The sequence below is a fragment of the Halichoerus grypus genome, chromosome 6 (assembly GCF_964656455.1).
Source record: "Halichoerus grypus chromosome 6, mHalGry1.hap1.1, whole genome shotgun sequence".
Taxonomy (NCBI): Eukaryota; Metazoa; Chordata; class Mammalia; order Carnivora; family Phocidae; genus Halichoerus; species Halichoerus grypus.
In genome coordinates, this window is record NC_135717.1 from 8,551,146 (window position 1) to 8,572,769 (window position 21,624).

The following is a 21,624-nucleotide window of genomic DNA, read 5'->3' on the forward strand; positions in this document are numbered from 1 at the left end:
TATTTTCCTGATTTTCTTAATAACATTTTCTTCTATCTGGCTTACTTTTTTTCAAGCGTACTTTATTGTAGGAATGCACTATGCAATACATATTACATAGAAAATGTGTTAATGGACTGTTTATGTAATGGGTAAGGCTTCTGGTCAACAGTAGGCTATTAGTAGTTCCATTTTGGGCGAGTCAGGAGTTAGACATGAACGGGCGCCGAGGTGGCTCAGTTGGTTAAGCATCCAACTTGATCTCAGCTCAGGTCTTGATCTCAGGATCATGAGTTCAAGCCACGCTGGGCATGGAGCCTACTTTGAAATTAAAAAAAAAAAAAATGGGGCGCCTGGGTGGCTCAGTCGTTAAGCGTCTGCCTTCGGCTCAGGTCATAGTCCCAGGGTCCTGGAATCAAGCCCAGCATCGGGCTCCCTGCCCTGCGGGAAGCCTGCTTCTCCCTCTCCCACTCCCCCTGCTTGTGTTTCTGCTCTCACTATCTCTGTCAAATAAATTAAAAAATCAAAATAAATAAATAAATAAATAATAAAAAAAATAAAAATTATATGTGGATTTTTGACCGCGCGGCGTGGGGAGTTGGTGCCCCTAACCTCTGCACTGTTCATAATCTCTCCTCAGTGCTCCTCCATTTTTAAAGTGTCTCTTGGTTCTCTGGGTGAATTTGTATGTCTCTAATCAGATGTCATGTGATTACAGGATCCAGTCAGTCCCAGGAGCAGCCATCCAGTAGCTCTGAGGAAGCGTCTGGAACAGAGGAGGAGGAGGAGCAGCCCAGCTTCATCATGGGGCGATGACAGTGTTTGCTCTGGTGGGCTGTCTGGAGCCTGGCCCGTTCTGTGACGAGGGCCTCAGGAAACCCTCCACACAACCCGAGGGAAAAGGAGGCTCTGTTTCAACTCAGTTCCCCTCCCAGCGCCTTGCTGGAGAGAAGCAAGTGGGAACCCATCCTGACCGTTGATGACCCCGCCTGTGGGCAGGCCTCCATGCCTGTGGGACAGAGAGGACCGGGTCTTGGACACTTGGGGCACCGCCGAGCAGAGTTCATTCAGGTTCCCACTGATAGCGAACACGTATTACCTTCTGCCCCTGGTTGCCTGTTCTTCTGTTTGGACAGTGATGAGTTTGGACTGGTTTCTGTGAAAGAAATGTTTATTTAGTAAAGAACAGAAACACTTTAGGTTTTGTTCAGACCTGTGTAATGTTGTTCCGAAGCTGTAGGGAAGGCTCGGAAGCAATGTGACAGGAGTGGGCCTGTTTCCAGGCTTGCTGAAGGAAATGGCCCTGGCTCTGGGGCCAGCCCGCACTGCATGGTGCAGGACCCCCACTTCCTCCCGTTCAGGGACAGACTGTACCCCATGATACATGCTGTTGCCCAGCAGCCCCCAGCCCCCAAGTGTGAATTGAGAAGCCCCGAGCATGTGCACAGGGAGATGTGGGGCTCAGCCAGGAAGCCGAGTCATAGGAAGGGCAACTTGGGGTGTGAAGAAAGCTTTCAGAAAAATAAGCAGAGAATCCCAGCTCTTCTGGACCAGAGCAGAGTGTGGGGAGTCCTGGCCCAACCCGAAGGGAGGGAGTGAATTGGCCAAAAGCCGCATTTTCGACCTGCAGTAGGGGATCTGAACCAGGTGCCAGGTGAGCCGGGGCGGTTTCTCTGGCCAGTGGGAAGGACAGAGATGGTTTGAATTGGAGCCTTTGCTCACTTTTGGGGCTATTTATCTCCAGTTCCAAGTTTCTAAGTGCATTTTGTGCCTTTTATGGAGTTTGATAGAATTAAGGAAATAGTGGTTTTGAGCGAAGGGAAACTAAGAAACATTTTACTTGTTTTTCATTTTTGCAGTATGGATTTTCCTGGCCCCCACCCTGAGCCAGGCGACATCTGTGATCACTTCTGTCCTTTAAACAATTCAAGCCACAGGAATTTTTCTTTCCCAGGAAACTGAAATGGAAAATTCAGCCCTAATAAATTAGCACACCCGTGGCTGTACATTTTGGAACCTGTGTTTCTCTCGTCAGGGACTGGCTGGTTAGTTTTGTGTTTATTTTTTGTTCTACTATCTTTGTACTGTTGGTTTCCTAATCTCTCCACAAGATGTGTGTCACAACTCTTGCTTTGAATCTGCAGCCTGCATCTTGTGGGTGTTCTCTTGCCCTGGAGGCTGTCGGCGGTGCTAGAACTTGGAGTCTGAAGACCTAGGTATTCCAGTTCTTTTTTTAAAGATTTTATTTGAGAGAAAGAACACAAATGGCAGAGGGAGAGGGACAAGCGGACTCCCCACTGAGCACAGATCCCAAAGTGGGGCCCGATCCCAGGACCCCTGAGATCATGACCTGAGCCGAAGTCAGACACTTGACCGACTGAGCCACCCAGGTGCCCCCTGGGTATCCAGTTCTGACGCTGCCTCTGGTACATCTGGCCAAGAGCTTATTAATGACACCAAGCAGACATGTGTTGGAATGAGGGGGCAAATGCCAGAACAGATAACAGGATGCCAGGCTGGAGGTTTATGTTCTACACGTTTACTAGGTTTTCAGAAGAGGATGTTTAGGTAGGAAATGTCTAGCAATTTCTGGCAATTTTTAAGGGGCTGTCAATACCTTAGGTTGAATGATGGTCTTCAGGGTATTGTTGTTTGAGAAAAGGGAACAGTTAGGTGTCATCATTGAGAAGGGAGTGGGAGATACAGAGACCCCCCTCCCCCCCCAAAAAAAGCCATGATGGGGAGAAAATCATTGAGTAATGCCCTCGTTAATTGGCTTGTGGGTGGGGAAAATCAGGACTTGATCCACAAAGGTGTGCATAACTTGGTTGTCTCAGGAAGCCTCACGTTATAAGAATTCTGATTTACTTCATTCAGTTACTCGCTCCCCACACTTCTGTTGAGCACTTCATGAGACAGCCCTGTGCCAGCCAAAGTTACTTGTATTAGAATACTCTGTCCTTCGATTAGATGTCCCTTATAGGTTTACCAAACGAGATTTATAAACACAGAGAGGTCTGGAAACTTGCCCAGGTCACCCAGCAAGTAAGTGGTAGAGCTGGGATTTGAACCCCAGCAGTGTGACTCCCAGAATCCACCATTCCCTGCACCATAGTGCTGTGCTCCTCCGGGGAGAAGCTGTGTGTGACCCAGACCCGCTGGGAGGGAGGCCCGGTGCAGCTCTCTCGGTGCCAGAGCCGTAGGCTGAAGGCTGCTCCTTCAATAAGCTCCTGGTGCGTGTGCATGTGTGCACGTATAATAAGGTATATAATAGTTTTAAATATAGTTGCCCCTTATTGTTCACAAGTCCTGTGTTCGTGAATCCACCTGTTCACTAACACTTCTAACCCCAAGATGAGTACTCATGGTGCTTTTGTGGTCATTTGCAGACATGCACAGACTGGTATAAAATTCAAGTTGCCTAATGCGGTGTTTCCAGCTGAGTTCAAACAAGGCAGTGCTCTGCCTTCCTGTCCAGCTCAAACGTGTCCATTTAATGGCAGTTTTTTTGCATTTCTTGCTTTTCCTTGATGATTTTGCCATTTTTTAAATGGCCCTGAAGCATAGTACTCGAAGTACTGTCTAGTGTCCTAAACACAAGAAAGCCGGATGTGCCTTAGATAAGCTTTGTTCAGGCATGAGTTACAGTGCCCTTGGCTGCAACTTCGTCTTTAATGAATCAATACATATTAATGCAAGTGTTATTTATTTATTTATTTTTTAATTTTTATTTCTTAAGGTTTTATTTTAAGTGATCTCTACACCCAGCATGGGACTTGAACTCATAACCCCTAGATCAAGGGTCACACGCTCAGGGCGCCTGGGTGGCTCAGACAGTCGGTTAAGCTTCTGACTCTGGATTTCAGCTGAGGTCATGATCTCAGGGTTGTGGGATTGAGCCCCTGGCGCAGAGCCTGCTTGAGATTCTCCCTCTCCCTCTGCCGCCCCTCCCAGTAAAATAGAATAAACTTTAAAAAAAAAAAAAAAAAAAGTCACATGCTTCCCCAACTGCGCCAGCCAGGTGGTTGATGTGACGGGTGGGGGGGGAACAGAAACACCCCTGTTTCCCCAAGCAGCAGTGGTTCACTATTCACTAATCAACACTCAGCGTCCACAGTGACTTTAGGGAACATAACTACTATGAATAATGAGCACCAGTGCGTGTTCGGAGAGTGAGGGAACGTGCATGAGCAAGCCTGGCCTTCTGGAGAGTGGCGTTTCCTAAAGCAAGGATTGTGCCTCCCTGCTGTCTTCCCTGTGCGAACAGTACTTTATCTCACCTGGGGGATCAGGAGCTGAACTCCGCAGTCCCACTTTGAATGTAGGACCAGAGAAGTCACATGGGAGGGAACCAGCACTCCCCACCTGTCCTTTACGTCTTCCCTACTGTGTTCATCTCCCACCATCTAAAAGGTGCATTTCTAAAAGGTGTCCTTTCTTGGCCCTCCCCCACAGTGGGTAACCGTCTCCCAGAGCAGAGGGAAAGCAGAGGTTCAGGCCGAGTCCTCATGCCCCACCACCATCCCCCAGCCCGGCTTGCCCTCCAGGTACAGTGCCTGGTGCACGCCCCGCCCCCCCCAACCACAAGCAGTTCCATGAGCAACAGCAGCAAAGCCCCGGCTCCAGGCTCTCCTGCAGACCACCACCCCATTTATCTCCTCCCTTCTCAGCCCAGCTTCCGGAGAGTTCTCTGCTTCCACCTCTCCCAAGTTTTCATCCCCATCATGCCACTGAAAGCCTTCAGTGTTGCCACATCCAGCCCCCGGGGGCATCTGTCATTTAGAAGCCAAAACCCCTAGCACCCCGACAGTACTGCCTCCTGCCTTTCTTTCCGCCTTTCCCTGGCTTGCTTCTCTGCTCAAATCCTAAATGTTAGGGTGACCCAGTGCACTGCCTTTTATGGTCAACACTCAGGCCCCAGGAGATCTTAATCTGACCTGTGGCTTTAAATACCACCCTGACTGCTGTCTTCGGAGTTTGTGGCTTCATCTTCCCTTTGGAGCCTCTGCCTCAGCCTGGGTCGGTGCCCCACTCCCCTCACTCCTGCTCTGCCCCTTCCTGTGCCGTCAGGCCTCGGCTTTCCACCCACCCTGTTCTGTTGCCTTGTCTTCCTAGCATCCATCCCTTGTTTACTGGTCAGCAGCCCCCTGCCACACCAGCAGCCCTCACATCCCGCACTCAATTCTGAGCGCCGCCAGAGAGCGAGGAACTGCCTGTCCTGTTCTTTGCTCTACCTCTAGTGCCAGTACAGGGCCTGGGACATCACAGGTGCTCAGTGATGTCCCGTGAGGTGACTGAGCAAATCTCAGTGCCTGAAAGCGAGCAGGGAAGTTGTTCATACCTGAAAAACGGCCTCTGTGGCAGGAAGAGCCTGAGCAGGTGCACACAGTTGTGTGTGCTGGAGACGCGGATGTGATGCCCCAGGCAACAGTAGAGCCCACTTCAGACATCCAGACTGCCCGGCCCGGCCTGGAGGCCGACTCCTCGCAGCTCAGGCATTTCAGACACCCCCCCCCCCCCGCCCCACCCCGCCCCGCCCCTGCAGCTTCTGCCGCAGGCGCCCCCTCCCATACCTTCAGAAACACTGGTTTGGAACCTGTCGAGGACTGTTACTACTTCAAGTTTCCTTTCTTTTTTTCCGACATGTATCTTTTGGAAAAAGCCAGTTATTCAGTTGAGTTAGATGAGTAACGTTTTGTTGACTTTCGCAAATAGGAATATAACTCAGTCCGTCTCCAGGCTGCCTGGAAGGAGAGTGGGGAGAGCACCGTTCCCTTCGGCAGTGTTTCCAGAAACAGGTGCGCGTTCTCCTCCCCTGTGGAAGCTCGTTTATGTCTACTGTTCGGCACATACTTGACTCAAGTGAGCTAGAGTTGCCATATTTTAATATATTTCTATAAAGAGAACATCGTGGGGCAGGTCCTGAGGCAGTTTTCAGTTTTCTTACTCCACAGAATATAGCAAATGTTTGTTGAACAGGACCAAAAGCTTAATCTGAAGGATTCCTAAGTGTACTTGGCTCAGCAGTGGGGATGATGGTGAGCGAGATGTAGGCCTTGGCTTGAAGGATCTCCAGATCTGATAGACACAGACGAGAAAGGTCAGTGCAGTGGCGCGTACCACAGGGTGGCATGTGACCCAGGCCTCCGGGATGCGGGCAGGACTGAACTGAGCTCCTAGGTAGCTCACAGCAGTTTTAAGAAAGCAAGCCGAGTAGAGATTAGTAGTAGATGCCCTGTCATGGCCTGAGTCACTAGGTTAAGGGGACTGGAGTTGATCTCAGGCCACAGGGAAAACTGAAGGGTTGGAGGGGGCTGGAGAGACAGGAATTTTTCCACTTCACAGTGTGGCGAGTAGATGGGAAGGGGACAGGTGGAAGGCTTTTGCAGGAATGCAGAGCAGAGGTGATGAGGGCCTGAATTAGTGTGAGACCAGTGGGACCAGGGAGAAACGGGAGAGTTCCCAGGACTGGATGGGGACGGGAGGAATCAGGAATGACAGCAGATCTGTAATGTCACCAGCTGGGTGGCTGGTGGAACTCCTTGAGACAGGTGACCCAGGAGGTAGGGCAGGCAGGTGAGGAAAGAGGAGGTATTCAGCTGTAAGCGTGGCGGGGGTGGGGGTGAGGGGGGGCCTTGGGTCATGCCCTGCCAGGCTGGGGGTGATCTGGGCTGGAGGTGACCATTTGGAGTCAACAGGCTCCTCGAAACAAGGGGAGTGGGTGGGACCTGTCGGGAGGGAAGTGGGGAAACACCCACATCCTAGGGGACAGCAGAGGGGGAGCCTGCACAGGTTAAAAAGGTGAGAACGGGGCGCCTGGGTGGCTCAGTCGTTAAGCGTCTGCCTTCAGCCCGGGTCATGGTCCCAGGGTCCTGGGATCAAGCCCCGCATCGGGCTCCTTGCTCAGCGGGAAGCCTGCTTCTCCCTCCCGCACTTCCCCTGCTTGTGTTCCCTCTCTCACTGTGTCTCTGTCAAATAAATAAAAAAATCTTAAAAAAAAAAAAAGAGGTGAGGGCACCAGAAGAAGGAGAGAGTTGTTTCTAGAAGGGAGGAAGGCACAGCTGAAATCTGTCCTGGAGTTCACATCACAGTGGCAGTGGGCTGCAGAGGGCCGGGAAGGAAGTGGTGATGACAGCTCTCTTGAGAAGTGTGGCGAGAAGTGGGGGAAGGTGGTGGCAGGAGAGGTCAGAAGGGGTCAGGCTGAGTGGGAAGGGAGGGGGGCGGGGAGCTGGTATCAGCACAGGCTAGGAAGCAAGGTGGTACAGGCTAACTGGGTGAGAAAGGGTCAGGAAGTGGGAGGTGTGAACTTAAGATCTAAAGGGTAGTGACAAGGCCTAACCATGGGAGTCAATGGCCAAGGGGACAGAACTGTCAAGGGACGGGGCGCCTGGGTGGCTCAGTCGTTAAGCGCCTGCCTTCGGCTCAGGTCATGATCCCAGGGTCCTGGGATCGAGCCCCGCATCGGGCTCTCTGCTCAGCTGGAAGCCTGCTTCTCCCTCTCCCACTCCCCCTGCTTCTGTTCCCTCTCTCGCTGTGTCTCTCTCTGTCAAATAAATAAATAAATAATCTTTAAAAAAAAAAAAAAAAAGAAAAAAGAACTGTCAAGGGACTGGATACATTGCCCAGAGCAGCTGAGCAGCCATCCGGATGAGAAGACCCAGGGAAGAGGAAAGCAGGGGCCGCGGTCCTCATGGAATGAGGGTGTGCATTGATGGGGAAGACCAGAACGTGATCAGCTCCTGGGATGTGCCTCAGAGACTTGGTCTTTTTCAAGCTGAGACCCGAGGAGAAGGAGCAACTTGCCGTGGCCAAACTACTCGGGAAATCACAGCCCAGACTCTCCCCTGGGTGTGCCAGCTGCATGGCTGGCACCCATGGGCCTTGCCCTGACCCTCCTCCTCTGGGTAGCGGTGCACCTGAGGGGCCTTCCAACTATTAGTATTCTAACTGTTCCTCTCTGTTCAGCATGGTGCTGGCACCTTCCTTAATCTAGGGGCTGGGGAGAAAGCCATTTTCTGTGTTCGGTTAGGAAACTGGCTCAGAAAAGCACTGGTGGTGATGACTTAGGTTTTGCTTCTGTCTGGGAATGCTGGGTAGGTGTGCTAGGGGGTGGGAGCGCCATCACTGGTACCGGAAGCTTTCTAAAGGATGTGCAGTCAGACTCCAAGGGTGAAAATTTAAGCAAGTGACTCTGTTGTGGAAAGAATGGTCATCTATGATGCAATGACTCTAGTTTACAAAGCGTTTCTTCTTCCTGTTTTCCAGATCATTTTACAAAGAGCTGTTGGTTTTTGAGGGTTCCACCCCCTGAAATTCAAATGATCCCCTTTCCTATAGCCATCTGTAATGTGTGTGCATGTGTGTTGGGCGGAGGGTCAGTAATCAGACCCTGGGATTTTCCTAGGCTGTGGTCTGTTTTTAAGTGTCTTCCTGAATTTAAAAGGTGTCATTCTGGCTCTCAGCATTGGCCTCTAAAATACGTCTTGAGAGAGAAATGGATTTGGCCTGACATCCGTTCATTTCTCTTCTTACAGTTGTCAGAAAACTTGGACTGGTTGACATGAGTGGAATTTTTCTTTCATTTGGATAAATGTGTCACTGTTGGAAAGTGTTGTGACAGATGGAAAAATCCTATGTAGGGCACGCAGGAAGGACTGTGAGGGGCCGTTTGGCACAGGGGCTTGATATGAACCCATCTCGCCTCTTGGTTAATTATTCGTATGCACTTCCTGAAAAGAATGTTCTGTTTGAATAGCTTAGTAGAACAGCTCAGCGGACGCCCATCAGGGGCCAGGCGAGCTGCACCCGGGTTAGAACCCCGTGTGTCTGGCTGGGCCTGGGGGCGGGTGGGGGGGGGGGCGGTGGTCGGCTACAGTCCGGGCGACCACCTGACCAGTTCCTGCGTGCTGTGCGCAGCGCCACGGTCCACCCTGGCAAACGGGTGTGGCTGCCGGAACCCTTCCCAAACGGTGCCCCTTTCCCCACTCTAGCCACCTCACCCCGCCGGCCCTGTCGGCTGACAATGGGATACCTGTTCCCTCTCCCCACCCCTCCACACGGCCCATGGCCAAGCCTGGGCATCCTTTGGGGCTCACCCTGGGGACTCCGTGCTCTCTTCGGGTAGTCAGACCCACACACAGGTCGAGCAGGGCTCACCCTGCCCTGGACCTGTTGTCCAGACCCAGGGACCAGAGAAAGTGCAGCCGCATCGTTCGCCAGCGCTGCTGAGGGAGAAGGAAGGGGGTGGTGAGAGCGAGGGATGCCCAGGCTTCCGGCCCCCTTCGCCGCCGAGCCGACCCGTGTTCACTGTAGCCCACGGCGCGCCCGGGGAACGGGAGAGATGCGCACCTTTTGCCGGTTTCCGCTCCCCGGCTTCCGGCCCGGGTGGTCCTGACTAGTGGGTCCACGCCGCGGGGGTCCCCCAGGAGGGGTAGCGAGTCCCCCCCCTTTCCCTCCGCTCCCGGCCTGCCAAGTCACGTGGCCCGTGGCGCCCCCATGGGCCAACCACGTGACGGCGGCGCGCCGTTGCCTCGGCAGCGGCTGCGGTAGCCCGCGGGGGCGGGGCAGCCGGCGGGGGCGGGGCTGGGGGGGTTACCCTGCAGGACGCACGGAAGGAGGGAGGGGGCCGTGCTCAGCGCCCCGGCCGGGCCTCGGGGCCACAGGGCAACACGGCCACGCCGCCTGCCGCAAGCCCTAGCCGGAGCGGAGCCGGGCGGGCAGGCAGAACAGCTCGGTGAGTGCTCGCCGTGGGGGGTTGGCGGGGTGTGTGTGGGGGTACCCCGCCCTGCTGGGGGACCAACCGGAATTGCACCGGGAGACTCGGCGGGGGGAGGGGATGGGCTTTCTCCCGGGCAGGCTTGGGATGGGGTGGCTTCGGGGTTGGAGGGTGGCCAGGTGGCCCCAACCCCATGAGATCCTCGGGCGGGGTGCGGCGCTGAGAAGGCTCGGAGGGAGGTCGGGGACGGGGGCCGAATGCGGGTCCTGCGGCTCCTGAGGCTTCCCTAGGGGAAGGGACAGAGATGCAGGTGGACGACTCTGGGAAAGCCCTATGGGGGCTGCGCCCCCCCCCCGCGGGTGTGACAGAGACCGAGTCAGAAACAGACTCGCCATTGCTCATGCCCCAGATGTTTAAAGGAAGTTAAGACAGGCAAACCCCAGACCCACCCCCTGGATCAGACAGGCCTGCCAAGGAGAATAGCTCATCTTTAGAGAGTCATCGTTATTCTACAAGAGCTTTTTTTCTCTGATTAACCCTTATATTTTTTTAAAAAAAAAACAACAAAAATCGCCTGCAAAGTTTAGCCAGGAGAGTACCTTTTGGAGCCTCTGCCACCTGACAAATGTCTGGTTCCATCTTGCCCCACCCCACCCCCTGCCCCATCCGGGAGTGTGAGGACCAGACTCTGCCTCTCCCCCTGGGGTAGAGGGAGGAAGCCTGGCACAAGGTAGGACATTGGGGCTGGGATGGTTAGGATGGATATGAATCCAGTCCAGGCTGCTCCCTGAGCAGGAAGTGGCCTATCTCCAGGACCCACAGGCCTGCCTCAAGACCTGGCTCCAAGCAGATGCACACCCCGCCCTTCCTTCCACTCCCTGCCACCCTGAGGACATGTGCAGGGCTGAGGCTGCCTGGGCCCTACCCAGAGGCCACTGTCCGCCCTCACTGCCCACAAAGCCCTCCATCTCCACTTTACAACTCGAGCCCAGCCCATGCCCATGGATGGCCCCTGGGCTTCCCCCTTCTTCAGACCACACATGCCTGTACCCCTTTGGAAGCCCCCAGGCCCTCCTGCCCCTCCCGGTCAGCCAGCCATTTCAGTGGGCACCCAGACCAGACCGACCCCAAGCTGCTCCCCTTACTAGTTCCTTCAGAGTGCCTGCAGCCTGGCGCCTCCGGTCCTACTGCCTGGGCTGCCTCCGGTTCCACACACCCCCCGTATCCAGCCTTCCCCCCACATTTCCCTGACCCCTTCTGCAGCCAGCCTTCCTGCCGTGTCCCCTTGCCTCTCAGAACCCTCCCATGCGGGCAGCATCTCATCCATGAGGGAGGGCCCCTCTGCCAGTGCTGCCTTCACTACTCACGTTCTTGCTCCCCAGTAGGGACCTGCTCCCCAAGGCCGATGCAGCCTAGCCCCTCCTCTGCTCCCTTGGCCCTCACACCCCCTCCACTAAAGCAGCAGTTAGCTCCCTGGGTGAGAATCACCCCCTAATTCTGCTTCCCCACTGGGTAGAAGGAACTCACAGGATCCTCACCACTTCCATCTTTGATGCCTAAGTATCAAATGCAGCCTGACCTTAGAGCCCAGTAAGCATCCATTGGATGGAGTTTAGAGGATGGATACTCTGAGGGGGCAAAGGTTGTTGTGCCTTTCACCCATCCACAGGGCCGTATGCTGTCCTCCTCATACCTGTTGGCTCACTTCTGTGACGCATGGGAGAAGAAAAGAGGAAAAGTGCATTTTCAAATGATGCCATTCTCAATTATTTGGAGCTAACTGATGGATTAGTTAGCGGTGTTTCTCTGGATTCTCCCCGCGGGAAGGGACGTTCCGGTGATGGAAGTGCTCGAAAGCAGCGCCGCTGGCTGCAGACGTGGGCGAGGGGCAGAGTGACCATGGCTCTCACATCGACGTTCCTAGAAATGACCTAGTAATTGGTATCCCCTGGCAGAAATAGAAGTGCACAGAACTGTTCCCCAGGGTCCTGTTGGCCAGTAAAAGCTACACTTCTGCAGCCTGGCAGAGAACAGGGAGGAAGGCACCCCAAAAGAGAGAGCTCCTCCCCACCTCCAGGACCTTCCCACAGAACCCTTTTAGAGATTGACGTGGATAGATCCAATTTGGCAAGTTCCCACAGCCACTGACCCTGGTAAACAGCCCCCACCCCGACCCCCCCAGCCATGCTCCCTGGGACCTAGGAACACTGATCTGTTCTTAATAGCCTTAAGTAGGCTTTTGGTGGGGCCTATGCGGGCCTGAACGTACAAGTTAATATCTGATGCCAAGGGAGCTGTGAGGTGCCTGTGCCCTTGAAGTCTGCCCTACAGATTAATTAGAGCCGAGCCCGGCGTGCTGCTGCATGGGCCGGCCCCTTGGGCTGCATGAGACCGCCAATCCCCTATTTGGATTAGTGGAGATTTGGGTTTAAATTCACAAATCTTGACAGATTGGCCCTTCTGATCTTCATGCCGTGTTATTGTCAAACCAGATACCTACCTGGGAGGACTGCAGACACCTCTGGCCTCCATTGCTCTGTGGAAGGTGCTCGTGTCGGTGGATTCAGTTTTTCCTTTTGCTCACGGTTTCCATCAGAGCCTGGATGTGGCTTTCCTTTAGTTCCAGAAACCAAGTATTTCTGGAGGTGAACTGCGCCGATTAAAATTCAAGTTGGATTTGAGAAATGAGCCCCAGCTTGGAAATGTGTTTTTCGTGGTTGGCGCCTGGGCATTGAAAAGCGGTTTTGAGTCTTCGGTTCCGTCATTTTGTTTCCGAGCCCTGTAAGGGTAAGGGTAAGGATGTCCCCATTGGAAGATGCACAGGGTCAGAAAGTTCAGATGTCATGTTCAGGATCACACTCTGGGAGCAAACCCGGGCTTAGTGACTAGGTCCTAGGATCTTTATACATGCTGTAGCTCCCTACTCCTTGAAGATGGAAACAAATTGGAGGATTTCTTAGGGCTTTTGGCTAACCTTAGAGTTCCATTCACCCACAAGCCACAGTTGCTTGGAGCCTTTCTGAATTAGGGATGGAAGGCTGGATCATTAGCTTTGTGGAGGCACAATGGTGCTGGCGGGGGCGGGGGCGGGGGGGTTCCTGGAAATGCACTCCTGACCCTCCTCCCCAACAGAGGGTCCCCACAATCCTGTGTAGGGATCGGGGCCCCACACTCAGCACTACACCTGGTGACAACAGGTCCCAGAGAAGGTTCACTTGCCTGGCTTCTGGCTTTTCCAGGTCTCGGGAACCCTCTGGGATGCCTGAGAGTGTCTCTCTCCTGCCCCCAGCCTGGCTCCCACCATGAGTGCCGAGCTCAACGTGCCTGTGGACCCCTCCACTCCTGCCTGCTCTGAACCGGGCCACAAGGGCATGGATTACCGAGACTGGGTCCGCCGCAGCTACCTGGAGCTGGTCACCTCCAACCACCACTCCGTGCAGGCCCTGTCCTGGAGGAAGCTCTACCTGAGCAGAGCCAAGCTGAAGGCCTCCAGCCGGACCTCTGCCCTCCTCTCGGGCTTCGCCATGGTGAGTGCAGACACGTGGCGGGGCCCTCGGCCTGCAAAGCAGGCTTCTGCTGTCGAGATCCTGTGACACTTCAGGGAGCAAAGCGCTCCCTCTGGGCCCTACTGGCGGTCAGGACAGACCCTTAGGAAGTCTCCCCACGTCTCAGCTTCTCTGAGGGGCCTGCTCCGTCAACTGGAGGGGTTGTCTGGGGGATGCAGAGGCCACAGAAAGTCCCCTTCTTTTTTTTTTTTTTTAAGATTTTATTTATTTATTTATTTGAGAGAGAATGAGCAGGGGGGAGAGGCAGAGGGAGAAGCAGACTCCCCGCTGAGCAAGGAGCCCGATGTGGGACTCGATCCCAGGACCCTGGGACCATGACCCGAGCCGAGGGCAGACACCTAACGACTGAGCCACCCAGGTGTCCCAGAAAGCCCCCTTCTGACATTCCCACAAAGCAGTTACTTGGCAGGGAAGTCAAGAGCAATTGAAACAGCTTCAGTGTACAGGGGGGAAAGTACCATATCTGCCTCATCCCGAGCACCACCCAAGAGTGGAAATCTGAAGGATTTGAGCGGGACTGGGATTGATGGGGCTTTGCTCAGGTTAACCCAGCTTGGGACGCAGATTGCCCCCCCCCCCCAGATGTGGCCTCTTGGTGACGTAGCAGAGCCTCTAGCCTGACTCCTGGCTGCCAGGCAGGCTGCAGCTTTCCTCTGAGTCCTTCCCCAGGACAAGAGTTGGTCTTGGGCGGAACCACGTGCCCTGAGAAGGGCCGTGTCACCTGTTGACTCCAAGGCCCCTGACCCACATCCCTTCAGGGAATTGTCCCAGAGGGTGAAGATGCTAGGATTCAGAGTGACCACCCCTCTTTCTCTGTTGTATGCTCAGAGGTCCTCTTGAGTGGAAATAATTTTTTTCTTTTTTTTTTAAGATTTTATTTATTTATTTGAGAGAGAGACAGCACAAGCAGAGGGAGAGGGAGAAGCAGGCTCCCCACTGAGCAGGGAGCCCGACGTAGGGCTCAATCCCAGGACCCCAGGATCATGACCTGAGCCTAAGGCAGATGCCCAACCGACTGAGCCACCCAGGCGCCCCCATTTTTTCCTTTAATGTAAAAAACAATTGTTATTTTTCCAAAGCCCAGAGCCTCCGTTGTCACATCGGCAGTACAGAAAATAAGTTGTCAGAGTGAGCCACTGTGGCCAGTCCCGTGGCAGGGGCTTGCTCGCTCATTGGTACAGGCCACCCTTGGAAAACCGAGAGCCTGCGTAGTCTGGGTGTGACAGAGGTCACCAAGCTTAGAGGCAGTAAGTTTGGGTTTGGATCTGTAGTTTAAAGCAAAGGCTTTAGTTCAGTGTTGCGTGGTATTGATTTACTTATTTTTAACATAACTTCAAAAGGGTACAATCATATGGGGCACAACTTGGGCTTATAGTGATTTTCTTCTTGTGGTTTCCGTCACACACAAAAGACAGAATGCTTTCTCGAGCTTAATTTGAAGGGTATGTGTGAGAAGTATAAACGTCACTATGAAAATGAGAGCTTGTTTTCTCTCCACCACGGAATTATAGGATTGCATTAGGTTTGTCTGGCCTGCTCTTATTATTATTTTTGTGACTCTGGAAAAACCGTGAGGAGTATCGCGTGACCTGGTGCAGTATGCCGGTTTCCTTTGTGTGGGGGGCCCGGGTCTCAGAAGTCAGTTCCTGTCTGCAGTGTCTGTTTAGACCCTGGCCTTCCAAACACTAGGATCTGCAGACTTAGAGAAGCTTCACTCTTTCCGCAGCCCACAAAAGGGCTCACCCACATTGAAGCCTCCAAAACTACTCATTTAAAATTGGAAAATGGGCGCTGTTCATCAGGTTATAAAACAAAGAGTGGTTTCTGGAGGACTAGTGTGAGATCGAGTGGCAGCCTGCAGGGGCATGAAGTGGTCTTAGATGAAAATAGTGACCACAGAGAGACAGGCATGGGAGGGCCCGGATGTGCCCCACAGGGTGCCGTCCATCCCTAGCTTGGCGATGGCGGTCACCCTTGCCAGTAAGAATTCCTTTCTTCAGCATTTACGGAGTGTCTCCTCTACCTGCACGTGCTCCCTTACGCAGTCTGGGATACATTTCAGCAGCTGTACAGTGCCCTCGCTTTGCCTTCTAGGAGGTTCCTCTCGGGGAGGCTGCTACAGCCTAATACGCACCAGAGATTCCACCGTAAGGGGGGCGGGGGGGGACTGTAAAGCAGTAGAAAGAGCGTGGCGCAGAGAGCAGGGGTAGGGAGAGCAGCAGCGTGCCCACTTGACCAGAGTAACACGCTGCTGGTAGACCAGTCATGATTCATCAGACGGTGGCTCAGCGCGGGAGAAGGCAGACGCACGCAGACACCGTGGCCGACTGAGGGGCAGGGATAAGCGCAAAGGAAGACAGACAGTTTGCTGGGTGGAGTCTCTCCCTTCATGTTATGTATCCCCTAATTAGAATTGCAAAGCTGTTCTTTTGTCCAACAACAAGCATTTACGCCCAGCCTGGAGCCTGTTTCTTTATGTTTATCCTTCTGCAAACACACAGAACCAGTGATCCGAGGCCCCCTCATAAAACCTTTGCATAAACACATTGAAAAATGGCCTTTTGGCCCTTTCTCTCCTGGAGGCTGAACAAAACTTTCTTACTGTAGGCCTTTTACTTATCTTTGTTTCTCACCTCAGCGCCCTCTGTGGTTTACAACCTCCTTTTGTTGAACCATGTCCTTTGTGGTAACAAGAGCCTGCCCAGGCCACGGGAGCACTGAGAAAAGACCATCCTTCAACTCGTATGGTATGGCGACTGTATGGAGCAGTGATCACTGCCGAGTTTCTGTTCAGCTGTGGTCCACCAGGACTGCCGGATCTTCTTTTTACCTACCGAATGTTCCATCTCTGCTGAGAGGATGAGTCTCTCATTCTAGGAGGCGGTAGTTGCTACAAGTTGTGAAATCTTTCTTGTAAAATTTTAAAAACGGGATGGCTTAGATCTAGGAAGCAAACACAGTGGGTAGAATAGCCTTCCTCTGGCTTCTTTCTGCCTTCCCTCCCCTTTCCTTGACTGGTCTGGTTTCTTACCTCTGGGTACCTGGGAGAAGGTGGTGAGCCCCGGAGTCCTTGCCGGGCCTGGACTAAACCGTCCCCTGGGGGAAGGGATGGGAGCCGGGCCACAGGCGGGAGCCATTTGAGCCATTCTGCGGACTGGGTTCCGCCCTGGGGAAAGTAAGGCAGGAGAACGTTTCCTAGTCTGTAGTTTGAATGCTACCTTTAGCCTTGTGCTGAGCAGGTCCTGCCTTGCTGGCCGTAGACCTTCGCTACCACAGAGATAGGCTGGGGCTTCTGGGTCCCACTGTGGATCCATCCATTGATCTATCGATATTTATTTATTTATTTTAAGATTTTATTTATTTATTTGACAGAGAGAGACACAGTGAGAGAGGGAGCACAAGCAGGGGGAGTGGGAGAGGGAGAAGCAGGCTCCCCGCCGAGCAGGGAGCCCGATGTGGGGCTCGATCCCAGGACCCTGGTATCATGACCCGAGCCGAAGGCAGACGCTTAATGACTGAGCCACCCAGGCGCCCCTTATTTATTTATTTTTGAAGATTTATTTATTTATTTGTGAGAGAACACACGCGCTCACATGCGTTGGGGGGAAGAGCGGAGGGAGAGGGAGAATCTCAAGCAGACTCCCCTGAGTGTGGAGCCTGGATGCGCGGCTCGATCTCAGGACCCTGAGATTACCACCTGAGCCGAAACCAAGAGTCGGATGCTTAACCGACTGTGCCACCCAGGCGCCCCTTTTTCTTTTATTTAAAACTAGTTTGGGGGGCGCCTGGCTGGCTCAGTCAGTAGAGCATGTGACTCTTGATCTCGGGGGCGTGAGTTAAAAAATTTTTTCAGTTAAAAAATAATAAAAACAGTTTTTGTCGAGGTTAGTACGTGCTCGCAGCTTACAAAGGAAGGAGCGCCTGGAGGCTGGGAAGCAGCCCTGGCCCCGCACAGCCGCAGCGCCTGCAGGCCCCTCCTTTCTGAGTAACTTTCTCCAGACTACTGTTTCTAGATTTATCCATTTCAGGCCTTCCCTATTGGCCTTGTCTCCGTGTGACTGTGGGTGATGACTCAGCTCCCTGCGCAGCCCAGCCCCCCCCAGCCCCCCCTCACCTCTGCCCTCATTCCTGTCACCGTTCCATGCGGGCTTCTCCCTGGGGCGTCTCGGCTGGACTCCTCTGCCAGATGCACCCTGCGGTCTGCGTGAGGCTGTCCAGGTGGGCGGCTCTGAGTCTGGGGGCCACCAGGAGCCCCCGGTTACTACTTTTCTCTTGTTACCCTTTGAAAGGTTAGTTTTTTATTTTTTTAAAGTATTTTGTAGATTTTGTTTATTTATTTGACAGCAAGAGAGCACAAGCAGGGGGAGCAGCAGGAGAGGGAGAAGCAGGCCCCCCGCTGAGCCGGGAGCCCGATGTGGGGCTCGATCCCAGCACCTTGGGATCATGACCTGAGCCGAAGGCAGCTGCTTAACGAACTGAGCCACCCAGGCACCCCATTTTTTTTATTTTTTTGAAAAACAGCAGTTGTTTGGTGGCTAAGCCAAGCCCACAGGTTCCCGGGAAGTGTGGCCTCTGTCCTGGCTCAAAGCCTGGCACCCCAGGAACCCCCTGTGTTGGCTCCGGGAAGGCCCCCCGGGTGGGGGTGGGGGTGGGGATGAGGCCCTCCATTCCCCTCCCTGTGCTTGAATCCTTCGAGATCCTTCCTCAGTGAGATGTTCCTTAGCTGCTCAGAAAACAGGAGAGGCTGAAGTGTGGGAATGGCGAGGCGGGCGCCCCCTGCCCTTCGCGGGCCCAGGCCGGGGGGCGCCCCGACCCAGCCCCGCGCGCTCTGCCCCGCAGGTGGCCATGGTGGAGGTGCAGCTCGAGACGCAGTACCAGTACCCCCGGCCGCTGCTCATCGCCTTCAGCGCCTGCACCACGGTGCTGGTGGCCGTGCACCTCTTCGCCCTGCTCATCAGCACGTGCATCCTGCCCAACGTGGAGGCCGTGAGCAACATCCACAACCTCAACTCCATCAGCGAGTCGCCGCACGAGCGCATGCACCCCTACATCGAGCTGGCCTGGGGCTTCTCCACCGTGCTGGGCATCCTGCTCTTCCTGGCCGAGGTGGTGCTGCTCTGCTGGATCAAGTTCCTGCCCGTGGATGCGCGCCACCAGCCCGGCCCCCCGCCCGGCCCCGGCGGCCACACGGGCTGGCAGGCCGCCCTCGTGTCCACCATCATCATGGTGCCTGTGGGCCTCATCTTCGTGGTCTTCACCATCCACTTCTACCGCTCCCTGGTGCGCCACAAAACCGAGCGGCACAACCGCGAGATCGAGGAGCTGCACAAGCTCAAGGTGCAGCTGGACGGGCACGAGCGCAGCCTGCAGGTGGTGTGAGGGCGCGGCGCCCCGGGGGCACAGCACGGAGGTGGGCTGCCGGCGAGGCCGCCCTGACACTGCCGTGTGGTTCGAGACCAAAGTCTTACCCCCCGTCTTCACGCTGGAAAACCTGGCTGGGTGGTCCTCCCGCAGAAATTGGAAATCTGTAGTAAAAAGAGAGACTCTGTTGCTCAAAGAGCTGCGACCAAAAAAAAAGCCTGAGTCCTGGGGCCTGGGGATTTCCTGCGGCAGGAGAGGGGGCTCCGAGCAGCCCCCAGGCATCCCGGGCAATCTCAGCGACGGGGAGCCGGCAGCCGGCGGGGGAGGGCTGAGGGTTTCAGAGGAGGGATGGCCCCGTGACACCTGAAGTGGGTCTCAACGTGCCCCCCTCTGTGACTAGATGGGGTGCAGGCCCACAGCTTGGCCTGGTGCTTCCCTCCCCTGCCCTGGGGGGATTAGGTGGCCGGGCTGACGGGGGAGAGGCAGGAGCCGGGGTCCCAGGTCTGCTCAGCAGGCGTGGTGGGTGCTCAGCCAGGCATCGGACTGGTCTGGCCCTGGGGAAGACTTCCAAGGATGGAGGTCTGGCAGGGCTAGGGAGGCACGTCTATGGGCGTCCCGTGTGGGATGGAGGGGGCGAGGGTGTACTCTGGGGCACACTGGGCTCAAGTTCTCTATTCCTAGCCAGCCTGGAGCCCTGGTCACGACGCAGCAAAGCCACCAGGTTGGGGAAAGGGCCTACAGTCCAGAGGCCTCAATCTTTGGGCTACAAAATGGCCTCTGAGCCCACACCGGCTGCCCCTCCAGGCTATGGCTGCCAAAGGTACTTGCCCAGAAAGCAGAGCGTGCTTCTTGTCTCCCTGCTGCCTGTGACCCCAGGAGGCGGGAGGGCGCGGCCTGGGGGACTTTCTGTCCAGACAAGGCCCGTTGGCCTGACCTGGCCAAATGCAAGTCCTGTGGAGTAGCAGCTGCAGGGAGGGCGAGACCCCCAATCCTCTCGGCCACACGCAGGGGCCCAGCTCACACATTTCCACAGCCACGCACATACATCCTACGGCTCAGCTTAGGGGCAAGCATGCCGCATCCCGAGCTGCTTTTAAAACCCATGTTGACCACATCGGCCAGCGGCAGCCTCGAGAGGGAGCCTTTCTCGTTTCTGTCCTCGGACGTCCTGCTCTGATGGCGTCCCTGTGGCCAGCTTACTCTCTCTCTGGGGTCTGGGGTGCCTCTGCCAAGAAACCCTGGCTGGCCTAGCTGTGGCTGCTGGGGATGTGACGCACTGTTGAGGACAGAAACCTTAACACGTAACCACAATGCCGCGGGGCTGTCTGGGAGGCGCACCGGGAGTCGCCGTTGTAAGTCGGGACATTATGGGAGCCTGGACATCGGGTTCCGTGGAGCCAGACGAGAGCCTTCCATGGGGCGCGGTCCTGGCTTTCTGCAGAGCTGTCATTGCTTGCTTGCTCTCCAGTGCGTGTCTCTCCTCTCCTGGAGCTTTGTCGAGAAGGCTTGTCTGGCTTCGTATGTATTTGCTTTGTGTCAGCGTCACTGAAAGACGGCCTCTCCGTGTCCTGGCGGGGGCGGGACGGGCTGGCTCTTCCCCACAGCTGGGAGCAGACAGCAGGCCCTTCCTCGAGCCTGAGGCTTCGGAGGGGGCTGTGCTGGCCTCACTTCCCCGGGCCATCTGGTGCCCCTGCCCCAAGTGCGCCAGACGTGCCGAGCCCCCCGGACTGGAAAGCGCCCCCCAGTGCTGGCGGGGGGCCAGTTGTTAATGTCCGCTCCGCCTCGGACTGGCCGCTGGGTGACTCGTGACAGCGCCACGTGGGTAGCAAAGACACCACATCCCGTGTTCTTAAGGCTGATTGAAGAATTCTTGGTCTCTTTCATCTAGAGTCTTCTCCCAGCTCCCAGAGGCATGGGACAAGCGGAATTTCTGTGGAACAGAGAGGACCATGGGTCTGGGGATGGGTGGCCAGGTGGGGAGTCTCAGGGCAGCCCCAGGGCTTTGGGGGAGAAGGAGGAGTGGCTGCTATTTGGAGCTGCAGACACAACTCAGCGGGGCAGGTGGGGGAGGGGGAGGACAGCTGCCGAGCTGGAAAGGCAGTTTCTGGAGGTTTAACCTGGCTGTGAAGTGTTCCAGGCGCCGCGGCCGCTCTGGGTGAGCCTCCGTGCCCGCCACCCGGAGCCAGCGAGGGCTCGCCCTAGTTTCCTCTAAGCGGGGCCTTCCCGGTGCTCACGACCCGAGTGTCCGCAGATACGCCGAGGCGCTTTCCAAAGTGGAGCACGGTCTCCATTTAGTACCTGGCCAGAAGTTGCAAAACTCAAGTGATTCTATTTTAGAAACTGTGAGGGCAGAGTGTATTCTGGTGTCTTCTAGGAAAGTCTGGTGAGGCATGAGTCTGAGTGCACCAGGGCTGTCGCGCGCTGATTAACTCGTTGTGCATGACACCGGAGATCACAGATGGTGAACGCAACCCCTGTCCTGTGTGTGGGTTTTTCAAACAGTTGCCCGGGATTGAACTGAATAAACAAGTAAATCCGTGATGTGCCCTCTCTGCTCTTGGCGGAGCGCAGTGGCCAGAGGTGACAGGGTGGCCGGAGGTGACGGGCGGGAGCCCCTGGCGCTTCCCCGGTGTTTGCTGCCTCCCGGAGGGCAGACCACTTCTCCTGAAGTCCCTCCTGCCTCTTCTGAATTGCTCGTCACGGGCCTCGTGTCTTAACAGGCTTCCCAGGCGAGGGGGTGACTCTTCTGGAATGGGCAGGCAGGGTGCTCAGACCCAGACGTGCTGGGAGGCTCCCTCCAGGTGGGGCCCCAAGAGAACTGGGCGTCTCTGCCTGCTGCCTCCCTTCCCTTCCCCAGCGGGGCTCCCCCTTTCCAGAAACACAGGAAAGGATAGCCCCGCAGGGGGCTGAGCGCCAACAGAGCCCACCCGACCAGGGCTAGCTTGAAGGTCCCCATCCATACCCTCCAGGTGAGGAGCCACTGAAGCTCTGGTCCTTCGGTGG

The 21,624-nt window shown here is 55.2% G+C and overlaps 2 protein-coding genes and 1 long non-coding RNA gene across 12 annotated transcripts in view; 2 read left to right on the forward strand and 1 right to left on the reverse strand.

Annotated features, from left to right (window-relative positions):
* PRKRIP1 (PRKR interacting protein 1) overlaps window positions 1-1,985 on the forward strand; it is a 27,528-nt gene extending 25,543 nt beyond the window's left edge. Inside the window, exon 6 of the mRNA XM_036072443.2 lies at window positions 698-1,985. Within this exon, the coding sequence (XP_035928336.1) occupies window positions 698-795 (98 nt within the window). The 3' untranslated portion in view covers window positions 796-1,985. The remainder of the gene's footprint in view (window positions 1-697) is intronic.
* Window positions 274-9,498, reverse strand: LOC118523034 (uncharacterized). 2 transcript variants are annotated; one of them, XR_004910890.2, is made up of 4 exons: window positions 9,328-9,498; window positions 9,075-9,203; window positions 5,553-6,057; window positions 274-1,135 (listed from the first exon to the last, which is right to left on the reverse strand). It is a non-coding gene; the product is annotated as an uncharacterized LOC118523034 (long non-coding RNA). The 2 variants fall into 2 exon arrangements; XR_004910891.2 differs by having other exon boundaries at window positions 9,075-9,200; window positions 9,328-9,497.
* A 74-nt stretch (window positions 9,499-9,572) lies between these two features.
* On the forward strand, window positions 9,573-21,160 carry ORAI2 (ORAI calcium release-activated calcium modulator 2). Of its 9 annotated transcripts, none has more exons than XM_078074438.1 (4): window positions 9,618-9,712; window positions 12,315-12,487; window positions 12,984-13,221; window positions 18,100-21,160. In XM_078074438.1, exons 3-4 carry the CDS (start codon window positions 12,997-12,999, stop codon window positions 18,637-18,639), a joined length of 765 nt encoding a protein of 254 aa, XP_077930564.1. In that variant the 5' UTR covers window positions 9,618-9,712; window positions 12,315-12,487; window positions 12,984-12,996; the 3' UTR covers window positions 18,640-21,160. The 9 variants fall into 9 exon arrangements, with proteins under 9 accessions (XP_035928329.1, XP_035928332.1, XP_077930564.1 ...); XM_078074437.1 differs by having other exon boundaries at window positions 12,315-12,481; XM_078074436.1 differs by having other exon boundaries at window positions 9,619-9,712; window positions 12,934-13,221.
* The last annotated feature ends 464 nt before the right edge of the window (window positions 21,161-21,624 follow it).